Raw genomic sequence first — 25,107 nt, forward strand, 5'->3', positions numbered from 1 at the left:
CCTCCTCCAGGAACGAGGGGAGGGAGTATGCCCCCTTGAGGTGAGTCACGACCAGGTGAGTTCGGTCGTGCTTTGCGAGGTTGAGGGGACGGGTGCTGTGGACGGGTGCACGGAGAGCTTGGGGGGTATAGAGGCCCCGGAGACCCTTGTGGGGACACAAATCCCCAGTGTGGTTGTCCCTGTGTGTGTGGTGCAGGGTGTGAGTGCGTCCCCGTGTGTGGAAGCGACCCCGTGTGTGAGTGGTGTGGTGGCGATGGTGCCGGAGTACGTGCTTCCCAGCACGCCGTGCGTGGGTGAGGCACCGTGTGTGAGTGAGGCCGTGTGTGTGAGTGAAACGGCCAGTGTGGATGAGGAACCGCGGTTGAGTGCCCCCGCGTGTATGAGTGAGGCACGGAGTGTGGATGAGGCACCGCGGGTGAGTGCCCCCGCGTGTGTGAGTAGTATGGTTTGTGTGAGTAGTGAGGCACGCGTGAGTGAACGGCCGTGTGCAAGGTCGCTGTGTGCAAGGGAGACCGTGTGTGTGAGAGAGCGGTATGTGAGGGAGATGTCGGTTGGCATGCGGGAGCACGCAGCCGCGTCTCCCGGTGTGAATGTGATGGAGTGGACTGTGTGCGTCGTAACACGCAGGTATGCGTGTGTGGAATGGAGACGGAGACGGCGTCAGAGGAGAGAAAGCCGAGTAGCGGCTGTAGTTGTTTCGAGGACCGTGCCGGGTTCACCCAGCAGTGAGCACGCGGTTCGTGCTGTGCAACGCACGAGACCACCACGTGCTCGCTTGCGAGAGTGAAGTCCCGGTCCGGAAACGCACGCGGTGGATTTGCCGATCCCGCGGACGGACAAAGTTTAGGCAGGTAAACGGATTTGGACCGGACGGGTTCTCCACGCGATCGTGTGTGTTAAGCTCCAACGGGCAAAGCACATGTGTTCGCGTGGGGAACCCCTCGAGACGTGGGGCTTGTGGTTTTTTTTTTGCGCACGGTGACGTCATGGCTGCACGTGTGGTTGGAATCCGGCAGGAGGGGTATCTCTGCCGGATGGTAGCGTCCAAGGAGGGACGAGGAACACGTGCAGCTGCATGACGTCACGGGCAGGTGTAAAGTGCGCGAGCTCTGAGTTGCCGCGCAGGTGCTGCGCATGAAAAAAAAAAAAAAACAAGCCTCACTTTCGGGTGCACAGGATTCCTGGGCAAGGGGTGAAAGACCCCCTTACCGGGGCACAGGATGGAAACTAGTTAGGGGGAAGGGTTAGCTTAGTTAGACCGACTTCATGGGGCAGGGGTAAGTCCTCATGGAGTCCGTGGAATGGATTAGGTAGAGGGATTTAGATGAGCTTTAGGTGGGGAAATAAAATGATTTTAGAGATTTGAGGACATGGACAGACTTGTGAATGTGTAGCGGGGACGTAGCTTAGCTACATAGTGTTAAAAGGAACGTGCTATAGTTTAAGGGACGACGTGGGAGCACGAGTTAGTTAGGGGATGCAGATAGAAGGATGGCAGAGTTCAGTGGTGTGGGTGTTGAAGAGTTGGTGAGTTGTGAGGTGGAGACATGAGTGAGTGAGGCCAGCGGGTCTGTGTGTATGGAGCGAATGGGGAATGCATGGTGCGATGAGTGATTGGGGGGAGGAGTGACTCCCGCCCAAGGGACCCCCGGGGTCAGTGTAGAGTGAGTTAGCTGGGTTAGTCAAATTGAAAAATGGAGGTCGTTTTGCTGTTGGTGGGAATGTAGGCTCGAAACCCATTTGGAGGGGTGCAGGAGCCCTGTTGACGGGCTTGGGAGCGTGGCTGCGAAAGGTGAGTATCGCTGAGTGGGTACCCCGGGCACCAGGCTAGTCGGCCGCGGTAGGCCATGGGCCCATGGGGGGCCGGGATAGAGTAGTGGCCACGGGTGCGCCTGCTTGGTGCGGGGGCCCGGGGCGCCATTAGCCGCGTGGGCAGTGTTGTGGGCACGGGTGACCCTCGGAAAGGGGCCCGGGAGGCCGGCCTGCCACGTGTGCGTTTCAGGGGAGGTGCCATGGGGGGCACTCCCCGGTGTTAGGGAGCTGGTAGGCTCGGAGGCAGTGTAGTGCCCGGGGGTGCCATAGCGGGAGAATCGGCAGAGGGTCGTGCCTGCCAAAGGGAGCCACGTGTCCCAGCCAGGAGACCGTGTGAGGGCACGGAGAGAAAATTGGGGGGCGAGGCCCGAAATTGTAAGGACACCAACACAGGCGACGGGAATCTGGGTTGTTAGAACCAATAGTTTAAGCGAGAGGCGCTTGTTGAAAGCCCCGGGGTAGTTTAAGAGTAAATGGTAAGGGTAGATTAGGAGATGTACCCCTCCGCACCATCCATCCCCTCGCTGTCGTTGTGGGCCGCTGGACCCACTTTGGTTATAGATCGCCGAACTCTGGGGAGGCCATTCTGAGGCTTGAGTTGGGCCTCGGCACAGGACGTTAGCTCTCCCTTGTTCCCCTCCGGGAAGGGAACGTAGGGGTTGGGAGTAGGCTAGGTGACAGAATAGGTTAGCCGAACAAGGACGATAAAGGGGGTTAGGGGACGATTTATAGTGGGGAAGTAAAAATAAAAACAACAAAAAAATAAGTTGGGGCTAAATTGGGGTTTGACAAATTAAGGGAGTGGGTATGTACAGTGACAGGCAAAGGCGATAGGTGGGAGGGAGACAGGTAGGTAGGTCCGAGCCCGCCTTCCAAGTGGCCAGCACCACCGCACTCCCTCCACCAACCTCCACTGAACGGCAAAGGCTGGCCAACTTCATCGGCTGGCCGTGTTTTTCTTCAAGGCGGAGGCCGGCCAACTTCATCGGCAGCTGTGCTGCAAGGCCTGTGCCGGCCCAGTTCATCTGCTGGCTGTTTTTCTTCGAGGCCTGTGCCGGCCAGTTCGTCTGCCGGCTGTGTTTGCCTGCAGCGGCCTTCTTCTGCGGGCTGTGTTTGCCTGCTGCCTTTGCCATGCCATGCCCACTGCCCACGTTTACCAGCCCCGTTCAATTTTTGCTTTGCCCCCCCCCCTGTTCGTTTCCATGTGCGCCAGGATCAGAAAGCAACAGTTTGCAAGCTGCAAGAACTGCCCTGTTGGCAGCTACAACACGGGCCTGCAGTGGCGGCCCGTGCACCGTGTTTGCGTCCATCCATTCATCCATCCATTCATCCATCCATTCATCCATCCATTCGTTGTGTTCATTGCGTGTGCCACTTGAGCTGGCACGGAGACTACGTTGTGCAGCCCATGCACCGTTGTGGTTCACGGCGTTCAGTTCAAAAGGGAAGGCCTTGGACTGCGTGTGAGCAGCCAGCCACGTTCCCTGTCACCTGCATTGTTTGAGCCAGAGACTGCATGTGGGCAGCCTGGCTCCCTGCTAACTGCTTTCTTTTTGCAGAGTTCAATGATCCTGGGCCATGGTTTAGTGTAAAATTTGTAAGTTAAGGTTAAGATGTACTGTAAATATGAGTGCGCCCCCCGGCATGTCTGTCTAGCGCCGGCAATTTTATTTAAGTCGTCCGTGTGAGTGAGTTTGTTTAGATAGTTACGCAGCCCTCAGGTTATTTATTTTGGGGACATGAATGTCGCACTCAGGGATCCGTAGGTAAAATGTACTAGGGGAAAACTACACATGATGGCACACGAAAATTTGACGACTCGGGACGAGTCTGTAAAAAGGGGAGGGGGTAGTGTTGTGGTTATCAAATTCGCAAACCACCATTCAGGTCCCTTAGGTGAGGTATCTCGGTAAGTGCATGTGTAGTTAGGCCCAAACCCGTTGTCTAGTGGGAATACATGTCATTTATGCGTGCTGCGACTCTTCAGGATAGCCGTTTTTCTTTTACTATCTTTAATTTGGACCAACCGCCATGATTACCACCACAACCACAACATCAACCACCAACCACAACGCCGCTTCACCACAACCGCCACGACCTTCACGTCACACCTCGCAACCGTAGCATCGCCACCGTTCTTGCCCCGCTGTGGGTACCGGTGTTGGACTCGTGCAGGGCGCGCGTCGAACAGCGTGTACAAAATCACGGATTTTGTGCTTCAAAAACGGATCAAAAACGACACACGCCCACTTTTTGCCGTCCAATCGGTGAGCGAGGGGCGATTTGGCCCCGCCTCCAGGACGATCGATATATGCAAATTTGTGGATCAAAAAGCCTTCACGCCCACTTTTTCTCGGGCCAATGGGGAGCGAGGTGAAAGGTCAAAGGGAGGGGGTCAAAGGCGAAGCTACGGGGGGATAAAAGGACCGTGTTCGTCAGTCAGTAGAGTAGGAGAGTCGGGGAGTCCAGAAGTGGAGAGGCGGAAAGGAGAGTCGGAGAGTCGAGAGGCGGAGAGTCCAGAGGCGGAGAGTAGGAGAGTCGGAAGCAGAGGGTCAAGACTTTGCGGGCGGTGGAGCTGCTCGTCGTGTGCGTTGGAGTCGGAACGGAGGGGACGAGCTGTGGAAAGGCGGCGACACCAGACGAGGGGGTGCTCGCGTCGTGCAGGGAGCTGCACCCGAGGGAGGCCGACGGCGCGACCTGGCCGAGGTGGAGACGCACACCAGGGATAATAAAGATCCTCTATACCCCGAGCATCAGCAACCCCCTCCTGTTTCCCCCCCGCGCTGAGATAGTGCGACCAAGGGGGCCCCTTTCCCACCCCCTACCAGACACTGTCCGCGAGGCCGCGGGGTTGGGGCGCCATCGCCGCTCCGCGTCTCATCACCAGACGGGTAGGCGCGACCCGGTCTCGGCCTCAGGCCCGCCTCATTCTTGGGGGTATTCGTTTCCTTGGTTTTGGGTATGTGTTGTCGGCGCCGTCTGTGAGGTAGAATTGTATAAGTGTTGCCGTGTGCTCGGTAGTCGGTATTAGCTCTGCATTGTGTTTTCGCTTTTACATTTGCTTGTTGTGTAAATTGCATTGTGTCTTTTCTGTGTGCATTTGGTGGAATTGTATATGTGTGCTTCCCGTGTGCCGCGAATAAATGTGCTTTTGTGTTGAACTGTTTCCCGCTTCGCTTCGTCATTTCTCCCATTGAATCCCCATCTTGCTTCACGTAAAGGGTTGGTAGTGGGCTGAATACGCCCGATAATTAATCGAACCGTCGAGGTCGACGATAACACCGCTCGGTTATTCTGATAGTACGGAACGGGTCGCTTAAGTGGCCCGTGTCCGAAGTCGACCTGCGGCGAGGTGCGATCGCCCGGTCTACCCTCCGCGTGGGTACTGAGGTAGGTCGAATTTGGCGAGCAACCCTATCCCACGCGGGGGCTGATTGGCTCGATCGCGGTGAGACCGAAAGGTCCACCCGTGACTGGTTCCCGGCGTTAGTCCGAGAGGGTCACGACTGGATTGTCCGTCCGGTGGGCGACGTGCCGCGATTCGAGTTACGTGGCCGTCAGCACGCCGGCGGGCGCGAATCCGCAACAATATATATATATATATATATATATATATATATATATATATATATATATATATATATATATATATATATATGGGGAAGGGAAGGCAGCATGAGGTGAGAGGAAGGGAAGGCAGACGTGAGAGATGAGAGAGAGACAGAAACAGAGACAGAGAGCAACAGAGACACAGAGACATATGAGATAGATATGAGATAGCAGAGAGAAAATGTTATGCTTTATGAACAACACACACACACACACACACACACACACACACACACACACACACACACACACACACACACACACACACACACACACACACACACACACACACACACACACACACACACACACACACACACACACACACACACACACACACACACACACACACACACACACACTATATACAGTGGGGAGAACAAGTATTTGATACACTGCCGATTTTGCAGGTTTTCCCACTTACAAAGCACGTAGAGGTCTGTCATTTTTATCATAGGTACACTTCAACTGTGAAAGACGGAATCGAAAAGAAAAATCCTGAAAATCACATTGTATGATTTTTACATAATTATTTTGCATTTTATTGCATGAAATAAGTATTTGATACATCAGAAAAACAGAACTTAATATTTGGTACAGAAACCTTTGTTTGCAATTCCAGAGATCAGACGTTTCCTGTAGTTCTTAACCAGGTTTGCACAGACTGCAGCAGGGATTTTGGCCCACTCCTCCATACAGATCTTCTCCAGATCCTTCAGGTTTCGGAGCTGTTGCTGGGCAACACAGACTTTCAGCTCCCTCCAAAGATTTTCTATTGGGTTCAGGTCTGGAGAATGGCGAGGCCACTCCAGGACCTTGAGATGCTTCTTACAGAGCCAATCCTTAGTTGCCCAAGCTACACCGAGTGCTAACCAAGCTACACCGAGTGCTAACCAAGCTACACCGAGTGCTAACCAAGCTACACCGAGTGCTAACCAAGCTACACCGAGTGCTAACCAAGCTACACCGAGTGCTAACCAAGCAACACCGAGTGCTAACCAAGCAACACCGAGTGCTAACCAAGCTACACCGAGTGCTAACCAAGCTACACCGAGTGCTAACCAAGCTACACCGAGTGCTAACGAAGCTACACCGAGTGCTAACGAAGCTACACCGAGTGCTAACCAAGCTACACCGAGTGCTAACCAAGCTACACCGAGTGCTAACGAAGCTACACCGAGTGCTAACGAAGCTACATCGAGTGCTAACGAAGCTACACCGAGTGCTAACCAAGCTACATCGAGTGCTAACCAAGCTACACCGAGTGCTAACCAAGCTACACCGAGTGCTAACCAAGCAACACCGAGTGCTAACCAAGCAACACCGAGTGCTAACCAAGCTACACCGAGTGCTAACCAAGCTACACCGAGTGCTAACCAAGCTACACCGAGTGCTAACCAAGCTACACCGAGTGCTAACCAAGCAACACCGAGTGCTAACCAAGCAACACCGAGTGCTAACCAAGCTACACCGAGTGCTAACCAAGCTACACCGAGTGCTAACCAAGCTACACCGAGTGCTAATGAAGCTACACCGAGTGCTAACCAAGCAACACCGAGTGCTAACCAAGCTACACCGAGTGCTAACCAAGCTACACCGAGTGCTAACCAAGCTACACCGAGTGCTAACGAAGCTACACCGAGTGCTAACCAAGCTACACCGAGTGCTAACCAAGCTACACCGAGTGCTAACCAAGCTACACCGAGTGCTAACGAAGCTACACCGAGTGCTAACGAAGCTACATCGAGTGCTAACCAAGCTACACCGAGTGCTAACCAAGCTACATCGAGTGCTAACCAAGCTACACCGAGTGCTAACCAAGCTACACCGAGTGCTAACCAAGCAACACCGAGTGCTAACCAAGCAACACCGAGTGCTAACCAAGCTACACCGAGTGCTAACCAAGCTACACCGAGTGCTAACCAAGCTACACCGAGTGCTAACCAAGCTACACCGAGTGCTAACCAAGCAACACCGAGTGCTAACCAAGCAACACCGAGTGCTAACCAAGCTACACCGAGTGCTAACCAAGCTACACCGAGTGCTAACCAAGCTACACCGAGTGCTAACGAAGCTACACCGAGTGCTAACCAAGCTACACCGAGTGCTAACCAAGCTACACCAAGTGCTAACCAAGCTACACTGAGTGCTAACGAAGCTACATCGAGTGCTAACGAAGCTACATCGAGTGCTAACCAAGCTACACCGAGTGCTAACCAAGCTACATCGAGTGCTAACCAAGCTACACCGAGTGCTAACCAAGCGTCCAGCAGCTACACCAGGCTCTGTGTGTTGCTTAAGAAAAAATGTAAAAAACAGAGGGATGAAATCTCAAAAAACACAACCAAACAAGGTGGGAACGAACTCTTATGGATGACCATCATGACATCTTTCGACATTTTCCTTTTGTTGTGGGATTTTGATGGATGATGGAGAAGATTGAAGAAGAAGACGAATAACAATGAAGAATGACAGCACATTACGATGCCCCAACATGACACAACAATCCTGCTCTGGTTTTGCATCACAATATCTTTTGACATTGTTCCATCACAATCCCACAACAAAAGTAAAATGTCAAAATATATCTGGGAGCGTGAGAAGGGGGGGGAGGGTAGGTGCTGTGTATGGAGATGTGAACTGTTGAGGATGTACAGGAACATCCCCCCTGCATCGATTTTCCTGTATACCTCCTCCGCAGTTCTCATCTACCAGTCTCGACCAAATTTGTTTTGTTCATTTTTACACCTTTTCCTGATATTGTTTTTATTTGAAGTGGTTTTTTAGTGGAGGGGACATTGTCGTGTCAGTCATTGAAAGGGGAGATTTGTTGAAATGGAGAATGTATATGATATCCGGTTTATCACATTTGTGTGAAGTTGTGGATGAAAGAAGAATGTACTTTTCCAGGAAAGCAACGATGGACAAGTCAGGTGGTTCAGAAGCTGTTCGTGTGAATGAGTCGCTGCCACTTGCCACATCGAAGGAAAAGAAAATCACTCTTTGGCAGCGTATAAAGTAAAAAAAAATTATTTTCCCCTTCTACCCTTTATAAAATCCCTTTTTGGAAACATCTATGTCAAGAAAATGCACAAGAAATTGACTTTGCAATCTTTTTCAACTTAGGAACCTCTTCAGAAGAACAAAGAGGAAGGGGAAGCGTTGTGACAACGTCCCGCATGGCATGTAAGTAAATTGTGCTGGAAATAGAAAATGTCTTCCTTTAAGGAAACTGAAGCGAAACCTGTCGTATTTCACGTCATCTTCCATCTCCTTGGAACTCAGCTTTCATCACCTTTGCCAGCCAATCTTGTTCCTTTCATATGGCGTGAGACAAAACCACGTTCTCTCCACTGCAAAGCTGCATCGCACGCTTTGGTTTGATGTTCTGCCTAAAATTTATGAAATTAAACATTTTCTTGTTCAGATTTCAACATCATTGTAATGCTTCATATATAGTTGTTGAAACGTTCTTTTGTGAGCAAATGATGGTTTTTAATACCGGCTACCACTATGTGGTGCTGTATGAGACACATTTATCTGGAGAGAATTGGGGGCTTCTCCCCACCTTGAACTCCCTCCTCCGGATACACGACCCAGACAGAAACCGTTCTTGGGTTATCCTTGGAAACTTGCAAAATTTGGTTGGAGTTTTTGAAGCTTATACAAGTATATTTTTTTTATAGATCCGAGGTTCGGGGCTCGCCACAAGGGTAAGCACTTGGGTTCCTCCTGAACACCGTTGTCCTGAGGCCGCCAGGCACAGATAACTCTGTGTGCCCTGTGAGTTGCTAAGCAACCACAAACGCCGATTGGTACCGCTAATCCTAGCAGGTTTACACTACTTCACCTGTTACTGTTTCCGGTGGATTTACCCCACCAAGCGAGTTTTGTGCCCTCAATGTGTACACCGGGGAAATACAACCTAACCAACGCATGCCCCCAGCGAACAACCCCTGACAAGGGACCAAGGACGATCTGCACAAAGTCTGTAGAAATAACTAATTGTTGGGTCACCTCCATGCCTAGTGTTGGCTTAATGCTTAGGGTGGTGGGCTTGGGATCCTAGGATACTGAGTTCAAATCCTCCTTGGCTGTTGAATTAATACCAGGTGGGGTTGACTCTGCCTGTCATCCTTCTGAGTTCAGCAAAATGAGTGCCAGCTTGCTGGTATCCTGTGTCGGAGTGGCGACCCGTCCAGGATTGTGTCCAATAGCCAAGGAGACTGCTTTGGCAGCACTAACGCTCTGCACAGAGTATGTTTCCAATGGATGGATGGGTCACCGACATGGCCACGTATGCTCTCCCCCTGGGGTAAGTTTCCAAAACCATAACAATATAAAGTGTTTGTGCGTGTGTGCGTTAAATTCCATTGAAGAGATAATAACAGTCCCAGTGCTGATTCCTGAGGGACCCCGTTACTTACATCCTTCCGGGCAGACATCCTCCCATTCATAGCCACTCTTAGGTTTCTATCATGAATCCAGTTAGTTCTTCGTTTAGGCTTCTCAAAGCCGAGCTCGCCTACTTTTCGCGAAGGACACTGTGGGATCTTTAACGCCCACCGACTAATTCCAGCAAACGGGACGGCCGTTTAACGGCAAACCGAGGGACAGCGAACACACACGTTGATGAATCGCCCTGCCTGTGAAACACCAGGATGACGGTTTATATCTGGGTCGGGACTGATCGGAGGCGAGTGTGGGAGCTTGGGACAACAAAGTGAAAGAAAAATGTTGTGTCGGTGATCTTCAAACCCACTTCGCCCATGTGTCATTTCTTCGCTTCATTGTAAACTGTGTGTGAAGTTACTTCGAAGGGTAGCAGTCCAGCAGTGTTGTTTGCTGTCTGAATGTAGAAAATACACGGAGATCTGATGCATTCTGATTCTCACCGACCCGATTGCATTTTTATTTTGACATTGTTTCTTATTTGTAACTTTTTAAACTCCAGCTTAACAAAATGTTTCTAATTTTTCTGCAGGAGTGCTAAGCCCAAAACGGGAACACGTCTTGGGGAAAAGGTGCGATCTGGTGAGTTTTGAAAATGAATCTTTTCTTCAAAGAAATCAGTTATATTGGTTAAAGGTATTTTGTATGTATTTGGGTGTCTCAGCACCTGCAGGAGGAGAGACCTGAAAATGGTTGTCGTTTAATTTCTTCTGCCTTTTGCTGGAGGTAGGTTGTTCCTCATGACAATGACACGAACGACCTTCCATTCCCCGCAGCAACCATTGCCATGTGTGCTCCGAACATTTCATATGATCCTCCATTAATGCCATGGCAGTGGTTGAACAGCTTTTCACCCTCGTCCTTTTTAGCGGTTTTAGTAGCTTACCTCAAATTTAATATCTCTTTCAGCAGCTTACAATTTTTCATGTTTTTTCATGAAAAAAATATAGATTTTTTTTTCAATGGTTATGGTTGCCGGCAATAACTCACCTCTTTGTAAAAATATATTGTTGCGATTGTGGGAACGCACCCTGGGGAGAACATTCATGAACACGTCGCAATTCCTTAGAGTAGACAGTTATTTCTTTAGTTTGTGTGTCGGTAGATCCTTTCCCTGTGCCCCCGGGTTTTGGGGTGGAAAATGCATTGTGAGATTGGCTGTTCTCATCCCCGGTGTGATCTTACCCTTCTCTACCCACTTTCAACCTTCTCAATCCACCATCAACATGCTTAAACAATTTCAATCCATCAGTCTTTTTAAAAAAAAAAATCCATCATCTGACATTCTTTCCCGAAATGCATCGTCCGACATTCCGACCCTCACTCTTTTATTCATGGCACATTCGGTCGATCTGTTCATCCATCCCTCATAATTCCAACCCCTCTGTTATTATTCACAGTCCACTCTCTGTTCATCCGTCTGTCCATTCCTTATTCCCCGGCCTCCATGTCAGATCAGGTATGGGAGCATGCGCCGGAGCAGCACGTCGCTGCGTCCACTTTCCGCCGATACTCCAGGGGCCTCCATCTAGCCACCCCCCAGGCAGATGCCTGGACCATCCCAATCTCCTTGAGATGCCAATCAACCTGTTGCAATCACGAAGCATGTGGTTGGTCCGTTGACCTCCTCCACTCAGAAGACACCTTTGCTGAGAGAATCTGGTGAGCAGGATCAGCGTCAGGAAAACGAGTCACATGTCCATACAGCCGCAGCTGACGCTCACAGACACCACAGGAAACAAATCTCATTGGAGTCTCTCTCAGCAACCATTCGTCGGACACAAAGTCCGACCAGCGATAGCCAAGGATTCTCCGAAGAGACCTGCTACTGAAGGAGTTAAGTCTTCGACTCAGATCCTTTGACAGAGTCCAAGTCTTACATCCATAGAGCAAGACTGGAAGCACCGAGAACCTGACGATTTCGACTTTCGTCCACCTGCACAGGTACCGACAGCGCCACACCTCATGATCCAGTGAATCCATGACCAGGCCTGACCCAAACGTCAATTGACCTCTGGCTCATAACCTGCGGAGACGTGAATATCACGGCCGAGGTAAGTGAATCTCTCCGTGACCTCAACATCCTCACCACAAACAAGATAGCAGCATCCAAGATGTCACTGAAGGCCTGGATCTTAGTTTTGACCCAGGAAACCCATAATCCCAGCAGCTCCGACTCCTTATTCAGCACCTCAATGGACCCCAAAAGGATATCCAGAGTCTCTGCAAAGATGACTGCATCATCTGCAAAATCAAGCTCAGAGACTTTGACATTCTCAAACGATGCACCACAGCTTGATCTCTCTGACAACCTCCCGAGAATCCAGTCCTTAAAAGCAATGAAAAGTGTGGGGGCCAGTGCACACCCCTGACGAACTCCAGTAACAACTGGAAATAAGTCAGGGATGGAACCACCACATCACACAGCACCCTCAGTACGAGAGTAGAGTTCAGATATCAGATCGATCCATTTTGGTGGCACCCCACTAAGACCGAGAATCCTCCAGAGGGCATCCCGATTCACTGAATAAAACACTTTACAGAGATCAACATAAACTGCAAGCAGCCCCTGCCGAAACTTTCGTTTGCATTCGGTGAGGACCCGAAGAGCAAGGATACGGTCATTCGTTGACCTCTTTGGTGTAAAACTATCTGATCTGTGCACTGGTGCTCAAGGAGATGGTGGCGAACACGATCAAGAATTATCCGAGCAAAGACCTTGCTCAGCACTGAGAGCAGCGTCACCCCTCGGTAGTTGTTGCAGTCCTGGTGATCACCCTTCCCTTTCCAGAGAGGGACAACAAGGCCCCTCTTCCAGTCAGTTGGGATGATGCCTGTGTTCCAGGCAGAGCATGCAACAACATGAGTGCAGCATTTCCACCAGCCTTGAGAAGTTCAGCATGGATGCCACAGATCCCTGGAGCTTTACCCCCATTTTAACCGGTTCACCGCAGCCTGTTTCCACAAACGAAGGTGGACCACAGTTGATTGGAGGATCAGCAACAGGGAAAGTAACACCCCTCACTTGCAACTCAACAGCTGGTGGATCAGCCTGGTACAGCCACTCAAAGTCACCAGGCCAGCGGGCCTTCACTTCGGACTCCTCTGTCAAGAGCCTACACCCGCCGCTCTAACTGCAGGACATTGAGGGACGGGCTTGGATGAACGCAATGCACCAATTCCTCTGTAAGCAGGACGAGAATCACTTGATAACAGATGATGCTCTACCCCCTCACAGATTCCTCGTACATCGGCCTCCTTGTCCACCATTAGTACACGTACAGTTTTACGCCTCTACTCCCTGAACAGCTCAGCTCTGCCATTCAGCCTGACCCTGTGACTCCGGTCAATGCTATCCAGTGTCCCTTGAGAGAGAAAATTCTTCTACGCCCGACGGTGAGTTCGAAGACATCTGCTGACAACATCAAGGATGGCAATCTTGAAGGCACTCGACAACTTTTCAGGATTCCCCAAAGCATCCAGACCCCCCTCCCCCTGTCCCATCCCGTCCCGAAGGTCCCGAAGGCTTTTCCCCAATACCGTCATCCGGTGAGCTGCCCTGAGGGGAGGGCAGCTGTACAGGAGGTACTCCCACGGAGTGGGTTTTCAGTTTTCTTTGAGTTTTTTTCTGTGTTTTGCGGGATGAATTGTTTTACGGTGGCTGGAGTGCAAATTTTGCCACCAACCTCCTACAAAGAGGTACAAAACATCTGCAGACACCGTTTTAGGCACCAGTTCTGCGACAGCCAAAATTATTATTGACGTGATTAGAAAATATGAAAAACTATTTGACTATTCTCCAAAAGTATTGCACCCATTTCTCCCATTTGAAAAAAGTAACCCAGATGGATGTTAATTATAATACCTACAAACAAATATTAAGAGGATATCTATACTAATGAATGTCAATGTGTGTGTGTGTGTGTGTGTGTGTGTGTGTGTGTGTGTGTGTGTGTGTGTGTGTGTGTGTGTGTGTGTGTGTGTGTGTGTGTGTGTGTGTGTGTGTGTGTGTGTGTGTGTGTGTGTGTCCTGCATAACTCCAAAACCATGAAACCTCTCAGCCTGAAACTTTGCATGCATACTAAGGGAACTCTAAGGAAGTGCATGACAGAAGATTGGGTGATTGGATTAATTAAAACATCCCTTTTCAAGATAATTAACAGCCTTTTTTTTTGTATACCTTGTCGAGGCTCGTATGAGAGCTAACATACAACGCACATCAAGGGGGGGCATGAGACAAGAGGGGTGGGAGTGGGAGGGACAAAACAGTGGGGAACAGACACATTAGGAGATCTGTGGAAGGGAGAGGGATGGGACGGAGAACATGGGCAATAGAAGATGGACATTACAGGGACTTTCAGGAAAGAAAGCAGGGGAATTGAAGGAAGTGGGCTTGGGTGGATTATCGGGGGTAGAAAAGATCGAGGATTTGGATGGGGGATGATAAGAGGTAGTGGTGAACAGCTGTTTTGAAAGCCTGGAGGTGGAGGGAAGAATGGGAAATAATAGAGTGAGGGAGTTTATTCCAAAGGCGGGAAAAAAGAGGAATGAAAGTGAAGGTGAGCAGTGATTCGTGATTTTGGTAGTTTTACCAGAAGGGGGTTGTTGGCGGACCTTGAGCGCCCTGTGGAAATGTGGTGGGGACAAATCGCAGAGAGAGCAGGGGGGGAGCAAGGCTGGAGAGGAGACGGTAGAAGACAGAAAGACCACCGACCAACCTGCGGTGATTGAGTGAGAGGCCCAAAGACTCAGCTTCATTGCGGGAGATGCCGATGATCCTAAATGCCCTGGTTTTGACAGCATGAAGCCGAGAAAGGTGGGAGGCAGGAGCACCAGCCCAGAGGGGAGAGCAGTTCTCCATCAGGCTACGGACAAAAGCTTTGTAAGTGGTCAGGAGCTCAAGAGGGCCGAGGAAGGACTTTGCACGACGGAGGATTCCCAGTCGGCGACTGGCTTTGGATGTGAGGTTGGAAATGTGACTTTCCCAGGAAAGGTCATGGCAGATAGTGAGACCCAGAAGCTTGAAAGAAAAGACTTCTTCCAGAGGATTGTTGAGAAAGTGGATGGGGGGGTTTTCTAAACAGTCCTTTCGAAGAGACATAGTGAGAGTGTGAGATTTGTCCGGATTGAAAGACATGTTCCACGTGTTGGACCAGTTTGTGATTTTATCCAGATCTGCAGTGAGTGAAGAAGCTGCTGCTTGCCGGGCTGAGGGATGACAGATGGTACGGCAGAAGGTGGAGTCATCAGCAAAGAGATATGGAGGATTTTCCAGAGAGTCGGACAGATCATTGATGAAAACCAGAAAAAGAACAGGGCCCAGAACGCTACCTTGAGGAACTCCAGCCTGGACAGGAAGAGGGGATGAAATAACTCCATTTAGGGCCACACGTTGACTGCGACAGGAGAGGAAGTCTGCGAGCCATGAGTGGAGATGGCCTTGGATACCATGGGAAGAGAGTTTGGTGAGCAGGGCAGGGTGCCAGACTGTGTCAAAAGCACGTGATATGTCCAGGGATACTGCTCGGATTTCCTGTCTGGCATTGACGACCTCCATCCATTGATGGGAGAGCAGAAGCAGCATATCCAGGGCCTTATTTAATTACATCCTTTATCTGGTGTATCCTCGGACACCTCGCTCTCCCGAGTCTTCAGGTGTTTCATGGGTTACCTCGCTGGGGTCTGAAGCCACCATGTTTTTTGTCTTACTTAACTCTGCCTTGACTTGGAACAGGCCGCAACGATTTCTGAATGATAAAGTTATTTTTTTCCACTTTCCTCACTCATATTATCGAATGCCTATTCATCATAGCTATGAATCGCTCGGTACATTGCTGTTTTTTTCCCCTCCTCTTCCTCCCCCCCACCCCCCCCACTCTCACTCTCTCACTCTCTTTCTCTCTCGCTCTCTCTGTATGTCTGTCTGTCTGTCTCTCTCTCTCTCTCTCTCACCCCCTCCTCACACCTCATCTCCTGCAGTGTATAGCAACATTTGGTGAGGCATCGCTCCCCCTCCCCCTTTCTCGCTCTTTCCCCCTTCCGAGCTTCCACTCCCCTCCCTCTGCCCTCTCCCCTCCCCTCCCTCCATCCTCTCCTCTCCTTTCCAGTCCCCCCTCCCTCCGTCCTCTTGGTTCCACTCCCCCTCCCTCTGTCCTCTCATTTCCACTCCACCCTCCCCCTGTCCTCTCCTTTCCACTCCTCCCTCCGTCCTCTCCTTTCCACTCCACCCTCCATCCTTTCTCTCCTCTCCTTCCCCACCCTCCCTCCATCCTCACCTCTCCCCCTCCCTCCATCCTCTGCTGTCCTCTCCCCCGCTCCCTCCGTCCTCTCCTTTCCACTCCACCCTCCATCCTTTCTCTCCTCTCCTTCGCCAACCTCCGTCCATCCTCTCCTCTCCTCTCCTCTCCTCTCCTCTCCCCCCTCTCTCCCTCCTATCCTCTCCTCCCCCTTCCTCCATCCTCTCCTCCCCTCTTCCCCCTCCTTCCTTCCTCTCCTTTCCACTCCCTCCCCACTCCTTCCTCTCCTCTCCCCCCTCCCATCATCCTCTCCTCTCCTCTCCCCCGCTCCCACTGTCCTATCCTCTCCTCCCCCTTCCTCCATCCTCTCCTTTCCACTCCTCCCTCTGTCCTCTCCTTTCCACTCCACCCTCCCTCCTTCCTCTCTTTCCCCTCCCTCTGTCCATCCTCTCCTCTCCTCTCCCTCCTCCCTCCGTCCTCTGCTGTCCTCTCCGCCGCTCCCTCCGTCCTAACCTCTCCTCCGCCTTTCTCCATCCTTTCCTTCCCTCTCTCCCCTCCGTCCTACCTCTCCTTTCCACTCCACCCTCCCTCCTTCCTCTCCTCTCCTTGCCCACCCTCTGTCCATCCTCTCCTCTCCTCTCCCTCGTCTCTCCGTCCTCTGCTGTCCTCTCACCCGCTCCCTCCGTCCTATCCTCTCCTCCCCCTTTCTCCATCCTTTCTTTCCCTCTCTCCCCTCCTTCCTTCCTCTCCTTTCCACTCCCCCTCCTTCCTTCCTCTCCTTTCCACTCCCTCCCCCTCCTTCCTCTCCTCTCCCCCTCCCGTCATCCCCTCCTCTCCTCTCCCCCACTCCCTCCATCCTATCCTCTCCTCCCCCTTCCTCCATCCTCTCCTCTCCCCCCTCCCCTCCCAAATGTTTGTTTCTATACAATTGTTTCTATACAATCCAGGGGAGACAGAGAGCGACAGAGAGACATGATGTTGGGGTACGAGCCCGTCAGGAAGAGCAGTCTCCATTGAGCTACCCATAAAGGTCTTCTAAACTGAGTAGTTGTGATTTTTCAAGGAAAGACTTGAATCGACGGCGGATGCCCAGTCTGCGGTTGGCTTCGGAGTCCAACTTTGCTGGTTGACCCAGGAGAGGTCATGGCTGATAGTGAGCTTTAGAATTTCCAAAGACTGAACCTCTTCCATTGGCTGACCATGTTATAGATAAGTGAGTTAGCTTGATCCTTCTTGAGCGATGTTGTGAGACAGATATTTTCTACGATTGAAGGACGTGTTCAATTTGTAAGAGCAGCATCGAATCAATTGCAGATTGGCAGAGTGGCGCAGCTGCACTCTTCTTATGGGGGTGATCGGTGGTCCTTCTGTGTACATATCTCACTTTTTTTTTCATGTGCATGTTTATAAATGTTCTGAAATTTCTGTTCATTGTGTGTTTCTCAGGTGCAAGTGTGAAGGCTCTCCTTTCCATGGACAATTCTGAACTGATGAGGTACCTTGAAGATCACCTTGACGTGGTGAATGAGTTCCTTCACTCACACTCGAGTGTGGTGTGTCAGTACCTTGACGGTCACAGAGGTGTGCTGAATGATTACGTGGATGAATATATCACCTATCACTCAATAAAGTTCTGGCTGGCTGAGCGGAAAGGTGAGTTCCAAAGGCGCACTGTGAAGTTGGGGCACAGAGGCTTTGCAAAGAGTGGGCAACGTTCATCAGTCCACTGGACGATATTTTGTTTTCATGACATTTGATCTTTGTCTCCAATGTAACAGCATTCTGTTGTTTATTTTTTTGTTTCTTCTAATCCCTTCATTATGCAAACCTGTCCTGGAACCATTTTGATTGTTCTTGCTTGCACTGCTTTGTCTGATTCGAAAACATGAATCCCTTTTAACATACACCCACAAACCTAAATTTAATTTCTTTGTTTCTGACCAACACTGTTTCAAGTGTGTTTGTTTTTTTTGTTTGTTTTTTTTTCCAAATTTATTCCTTTATCCATTTACAGAACAGAATCCCCCGTTCATAAACGGATCTGTGTCCGACAGGGTTGTACAGACTTAGCGAATTTACTTCTGCACTGTGCAGTCTGCTCTGATTCTCATCCTGACCGTACACTGTCCCATGAAGAGCTCGTCTTGCTCCTGAGGGCCGGTGTCGTAACTGTTTTGTTGTTTTTAGTCCGACGAAGGTTTGATGCCAGAAACGTCAGCTTCTCCTCGCTTCTAACGGCGGACAGCGTCGCTCGATCATTGTCCTTCCTGGCGATTCCATCGCTGTTTCATAAAATCAAATTGGTGCTTCGCAGCTGGGGCATTTGGTCACAAGTGTGCAGTCCCTCGGATGAACCTTGACCTGAGTGTCCCGTCTGGTCGCATCAGTTTGGAGACGTTAAACATCCGTCGGTATGTTTCATGAAGATATGGCAGGGTATTGTTGACACACAGAACGAATTACAGATTCTTGCCTTGACCAACTCCAATCATGTCAGGCCGGGCCAACCGCTTCCTGAAAGACCCAGGCCAATCGTACATGTTCTGAGCACTCGACCTCTTACTCGAGGACATGGTAGACGAATAACTGGCCGGCGAGTGAGAAGAAGAAGATTAATTCACGAAACCAACATCTCATTTCCAAAACACAGACACACACACACACACACACACACACACACACACACACACACACACACACACACACACACACACACACACACACACACACACACACACACGGTGGTTTTCTGTTACAATATCTGTCTTATCTTGATTTTGCTTTGTCTTTCCAGGTTTTCATCTCAGTGATCGTAAATATGATGAGGGTGGTGACATCAAGTTCCAGGAATTGAAACAGTTCAAGGACAACATTTCCATCGTCGTGGTAAGAAAACGATTGCATTACCTACAGTGATGTTCAAAACTCTGAGTCCACTTACATCGATGCTAAGGAAGATAGAACACGGTAGATGGACACGATTTAGGGACACGTGGAAGAAAGGGACGGGGAGATTCTCCTGCATCTGAATTCGGCTCCTTTGTGTCTGTTGAGATGAAAGATGTTTTTTCTTTCGACTTACAGACCCCACATCATTCCTGCGGAAGATTCCATCATAGACGTAACTACAAGGAACATACTAGAACAGCACTCGGTAGAGCGCCGACTTCCACTCGGCTGAACAGTTTACGTTATGTTTCCCATTGATAGCTCGGATCTGGATTCGGACCTGAACCAAAATTTAATCGGTTTGTTCTTGTCACCTAACCAACTCGTCCACCACGTTTCGTCCGAACTCGTGCACAACTTTTTGAGATATCACGCTATATATCGCTTTTAGCCCAATCTCTCAATGGTGAAGAATCTTCAATTTCACAAGTAACGAACAGACAGACAGACAGACAGACAGACAGACAGACAGGGGTGAACACATAATCCTTACTTCCTTGCTACAATTCACAGAGTGATGTGTGTGAAGCATAAGTAACCGAGTCGGCCTTTCAGAAGTCTCTAATCAACACCAAAATGGCCAGGAGTGGCATCTCCAACAATAATAAAAGAGATGACCAATTAACACATCACTGTGTGTGTGTGTGTGTGTGTGTGTGTGTGTGTGTGTGTGTGTGTGTGTGTGTGTGTGTGTGTGTGTGTGTGTGTGTGTGTGTGTCACACGACTCCTTTGGGCTGATTAAATCTAGACTTGCTACATCGGATCAGCATGACCCTAATCGATGTATCCGGGGTGTTTTTATCTTTGCCGGTGGTCTCGGGGGGGAGAAGGGGGGAGAAGGGACGCAAATTCTCGATGTAAATGTGTATCATGTAGCGCCACCACCAGGTGGGAGAAGGCATAACAAGTCTCCACTCTTCACAGTACAGTATTCCTGTCCCCATGTTTTATCCTCGGTTGATGCAACGTTTTATCTCGTACAGAGAGTTCTGTATAAATCGATGTAATTTTATCGTATATCAACAAACACCAATATCTTATTTTAATAGTTTCCTCACATTGTATCTAAGATGTTCCAACATGTCCTTTTGTTCTCTCTTTTAGGTTGCATTGAGGAATGAAATGCCACTTAACGAAGTTAGCAAAGTAAGTTTGCCTGATTGTGGAGATAACTGTGTTTTAATTACTCAACCACTTGTTTAATTTAACCCTGAACTGTCCTGATGGAACTTTTGTTCGTGATCGATCTTTGCCTTTTGGCCCCTGAGGCTGTGAGTCCCTCTGCGTGAGTTACAACTTTGTGGTTACTGCTGTGGGGTCAGTTGACCTTAATACGGGTTATTGAATGAATTTGTTAAATTTTCTCCTCTTCTGTTTATTCTTTTTTGCAGGAGAACTTGAAAAATTCCATAATTGAGATGCTTGATGATCCAGCCATTTCCATCGGTAAGTGTGGATTTCACTCGAACTTATCACTCAACCATCGACTTTTCTTAACCTCAATCAAACCAGAGTTCAGGTTTGCAAACACCCTTTTGGAGCCTTCTCTTTATACTGTCACAGAACGTCGGTGCCATTGAAGCAGCTTCCTGAGAAAGGGTTACACTGGGTGGTTTGCCATTGCCTTCCCAGCAGGGGTTAAGGCAATAATTTGTAATTTGTTGAGGGTGCTGGTGATGGCTCGCCTTGTCTTTGTGAACGACACCGTGGGATCCTTAATGTGCACCAGCTAATGTCTGCAGACGGGACACCGGTTTAACGTCCATCCGAGGGACGGCACACACGTTGAATCCCCCTGCCTGTGAAACACGAACCAGTGGATGACCATGGTAATAGATAAGTGAGCTAGCTCGATCCTTCCAGAAATATGTTCTCAGACAGATATTTTCCACGATTGAAGGACGTGTTCCATTTGTAGGACGAGCTAATCAATTCCAGATTGGCAGAGTGGAACAGCTGCACTCTTTTTATGTGGCGGGGGGGGGGGGTGGGGGGTGGTCCACGGTCTTGCTCTGTACACATCTCACTTGTGTATATGGGGTGTTTTTATCTTTGCCGGTGGTCTTAGGTGGGGTTTGGGTTGGGGAGGGGGGGGGGGTGGAGGGGTGTGAGGCACCTAAATTTTCCAAATAAATGTGTATCGTGTAGCGCCACCTCCAGGTGGAAAAGGGTATTACAAGTCTCCCATGTACAGTGCAGTCGTCCTGTCCCCACGTTTTTCAGTCCAGTGAGGTGTTTTTGCTTCATGGTTATTAGTCCCCTACCGGTTTCACAGGAGGGGATTAGAGGTTTGCTCTCTGTTTGTCCGTCTGTCCGTCCGTCCGTCCCATCTGTGGTTTTTGAGGTTTCCCCTCCCCCCCCATACCCTTTAACATATTTACGTGAAACTTGGTACGTGGCTTTATTATGAGATAAGTTACAGAACAAGTTCGGGTTTCAGGGCGTTTCATCAATTTCTCACAGTTGTGCCCTTTTTGGACTTAGAATGCATCACATCGGTAGGGGACGTGTTTTTCAAAGCAATTCTCACTGTTGTTTTTAAAAAAAATTTTTTAAATTTTTGAGAGCAATTGAGGCAGCTTTCAGTTGCCTATACACCGCCAAAATAAAGGTATGTGCCAGGAGAACGTGTTGATGCTTGGAACAAGATTGCCCGTCGAGCGTGTACTCTGCTGGTGTTTATTAATGTTCTGACGTGTCTCTTTTTTGGTGTGTTTCTCAGATGAAAGGTTGAAGACTTATCTGAGGTCTAACCCTCATGTGATGGCTGCGCTCATGGAATTTACCCAAACTCCACAGTTGCTTCAGAAGCTTTTCTCTCAATATCATGAGATACGCAAGTACATTGCCTGTCACAGAAGTGTGCTGAGTGATTACGTGGAAGAGTATATCATCCTCCAGTCGATAGACTTCTGGCTGGCTGATCAGAGAGGTGAGTTCCAGAAACACTGTGAAGTTGATGTCCAGAGGCTTTGGAAAGAGCGGGCAACGATCATGTCGGTCCACTGGACGATATTTTTGTTTTTATAACATTTGATCTTTGTCTCTAATGTAACGGCATTCTATTATTGGCCCCCCGTTGGACTTAGTTCGAAACGGGGGCTCATGGATTTGGTTTCAATTTTCGTGTCTGTGCGCACGTGCATCCGCAACCATATCTCAGACACGTACGGCCCAATTTTGTTCGCACTCGGCACACGGACAACACATGAGGGTACACATAAGCACATCATTTTGTTTCGCGATGCGCTCAAAGACGGCCGACTGGCGGCCATTTTAGTTGTAAAGAAGCCCGATGTTGGGCACTTCCTCAACCATTTCTCGGACATGCATTTACCGATGTTGTTCAAACTTGGCACACAGATGATGAATGATGGCTTACATATGTACGTCATTTTTGTTTGAGATCAGATCGAAGACGGCTGACCGGCGTCCATTTTCTGACTCAAATGTATCCCCAACCATTTCCTGAACATGCATGGCCCGATTTTTGTTCAATCTTGGCAAATGTCACATGTCACAAATGTTCTTCCATGTCACATGACCAGTCAAGCCAGTTGCACATCCACACAAATCTTGTAAATATGGGCTCGCCCTTTAACTCCAGACAGATAAATTACTAAAACCACAGGGGCTATGAGATTTTGTCTTTTTCTCCTTGTTTTTTTTTTTTTGTTTTCTTCTTCTAATCTCTCTTCATAATACAAACCTATCCCGGAACCATTTTGATTGTTCTTGCTTGCACTGCTTTGTCTGATTCGAAAACATGAATCCCTTTTAACATCCACCCACAAACCTAAATTTAGTTTCTTTGTTTCTGACCAACAATGTTTCAGGTGTATTTGGGTTTTTTTTTTTTGTTTTCCACATTTATTCCTTTATCCATTTCCAGAACAGAATCCCCCATTCATAAACAGAACTGTGTCCGACAGGGTTGTACAGACTTAGCGAATTTACTTCTGCACTGTGCAGTCTGCTCTGATTATCATCCTGACCGTAAACTGTCCCATGAAGAGCTCGTCTTGCTCCTGAGGGCCGGTGTCATAACTGTTTTGTTGTTTTTTTGGTCCGACGAAGGTTTGATGCCAGAAACGTCAGTTTCCCCTCGCTTCTAACGGCGGACAGCATCGCTCGATCATTGTCCTTCCTGGTGATTCCATTGCTGTTTCATAAAATCAAATTGGTGCTTCGCAGCTGGGGCATTTTGTCACAAGTGTGCAGTCCCTCGGATGAATAATGGTCCTGAGTGTCCCATCTGGTCGCATTAGTTTGGAGCAGTGCCGTATATAGAGAGAGTCTGACCATATATGGTACTGTGTTGGTCCCCTGCGACCCGTGACCCATTGAGTGCACAGTCTGAGACACATGGGAACCATTGCGCATACTCGTACAAACATGTTTATCGCTTCAGATCTAGAACATTTACAAGTATGAAACTTGGTGATATCATGAATAGACATTTTTTATCTTTTCAATGGCATCCAAAGATGATATTTTCAGTACTTTTTTGTATTCACCGATTGATTTCAGCACACACCGGCTGGCATTCGGCTCCGGCGAAATTCAGAGCACTACAGCTGTGATTCAGCACATCAAAAGGCCAGCTTGGACATCATTAGAGAGAGAGAGAGGTAGAGATAGATAGGTAGAGAAAAGAGAGAAAGATAGGTAGAGAGAGAGAGGTAGAGAGAGAGGTAGAGAGAGAGGTAGAGAGATGTAGAGAGAGAGAGAGAGAGACAGAGAGAGAGGTAGAGAGATGTAGGGAGAGAGAGAGAGAGAGAGAGAGAGAGAGAGAGAGAGAGAGAGAGAGAGAGAGAGAGAGAGAGAGAGAGAGAGAGAGAGAGAGAGGTAGAGAGAGAGGTAGAGAGAGAGGTAGACAGATGTAGAGAGAGGTAGAGAGAGACAGAGAGAGAGGGGTAGAGAGAGAGGTAGAGAGATGTAGAGAGAGGTAGAGAGAGACAGAGAGAGAGGGGTAGAGAGAGAGGTAGAGAGATGTAGAGAGAGGTAGAGAGAGACAGAGGGAGAGAGAGGTAGGTAGAGAGCGAGGTCTTTCGACCTCTCTAAAGTAGCGCTCTCCAGCAATGAAGAGTTTTATTCCTATGTCCGAGCAATGGGTGAGACATCCTTCCTTGTATTGCTGCAGCACAGTCAGAGCCGTTCAAATGGGGGGCAACATGGCGCCTTCAAACCACGTGACTGCGATCGGCCAATCACAGCGCTCAATGTAGAAGACAAAACACGGTCAGACTCTTTCTATACGGCACTGGTTTCAAGACATTAAACATCCCTTGGTGTGTTTCATGAAGAGATGGCAGGGTATTGTCGACACTCAGAAGGAATTCCAGATTCTTGCCTTTACCAACTCCAATCATGTCAGGCCTAGCCAACTGGTTCCTGAAAGACTCAGGCCAATCGCACATGTTATGAGCACTGGACCTCTTACGAGGCCCTCGGGGACATGGTATACGAACAATTGGCTAGCGCAGAAGAAGAAGAAGAAGAAGAAGAAGATGACTAATTTTGAAAACTGACGTCTAATTTCCACAATGCACGCACGCGCGCGCGCGCGCGCGCACACACACACACACACACACACACACACACACACACACACACACACACACACACACACACACACACACACACACCTGAAGTCCATTGATATTTTTCTGTTGCAATATCTGTTTTATCTTGATTTTGCTTCATCTTTCCAGGACTGCTTTCGAAAACCCTCGTTACTAAAGGGAGTAAAGATAATTACAGTGAGGAGATGCAGTGGCATCGTAACGGGGAATTTCAGGAGCATGAACAGGTAAGCAAGCTATTGGAATTAGCTACAGTGGGGTGCAAAATAATGAATGTGTCCAATTCAATCGATGCCAAGCTTTCTCATATCACAAATTTGTCATAATGAAGATATGTATGTACCCCTATTCTTTAACATATTATACTGTCGTTAGTATTGATTGACAATATGATGATTATTGAGTTGATGTGCAATAATCATTTAATCACAGCTGTATTATTTCTCTTATGTTCCATAAGCGT

At 49.0% G+C, this 25,107-nt stretch overlaps 1 protein-coding gene across 9 annotated transcripts in view; it reads left to right on the forward strand.

The window, feature by feature from the left end:
* Positions 1-25,107, forward strand: part of LOC147017722 (uncharacterized) — an 85,564-nt gene that overhangs the window by 36,962 nt on the left and 23,495 nt on the right. For all 9 annotated transcript variants that reach the window (XM_085847577.1, XM_085847571.1, XM_085847570.1 and 6 more), the window contains 9 exons: positions 8,332-8,439; positions 8,548-8,607; positions 10,406-10,455; positions 17,556-17,762; positions 18,904-18,995; positions 20,164-20,205; positions 20,451-20,505; positions 21,782-21,991; positions 24,774-24,871. In XM_085847577.1, coding sequence (XP_085703703.1) covers positions 8,332-8,439; positions 8,548-8,607; positions 10,406-10,455; positions 17,556-17,762; positions 18,904-18,995; positions 20,164-20,205; positions 20,451-20,505; positions 21,782-21,991; positions 24,774-24,871 — 922 coding nt within the window. The remainder of the gene's footprint in view (positions 1-8,331; positions 8,440-8,547; positions 8,608-10,405; positions 10,456-17,555; positions 17,763-18,903; positions 18,996-20,163; positions 20,206-20,450; positions 20,506-21,781; positions 21,992-24,773; positions 24,872-25,107) is intronic.

Source organism: Eptatretus burgeri, chromosome 11 (genome assembly GCF_056783735.1).
Source record: "Eptatretus burgeri isolate ZD-2024b chromosome 11, Ebu_testis_v1, whole genome shotgun sequence".
Classification (NCBI taxonomy): Eukaryota; Metazoa; Chordata; class Myxini; order Myxiniformes; family Myxinidae; genus Eptatretus; species Eptatretus burgeri.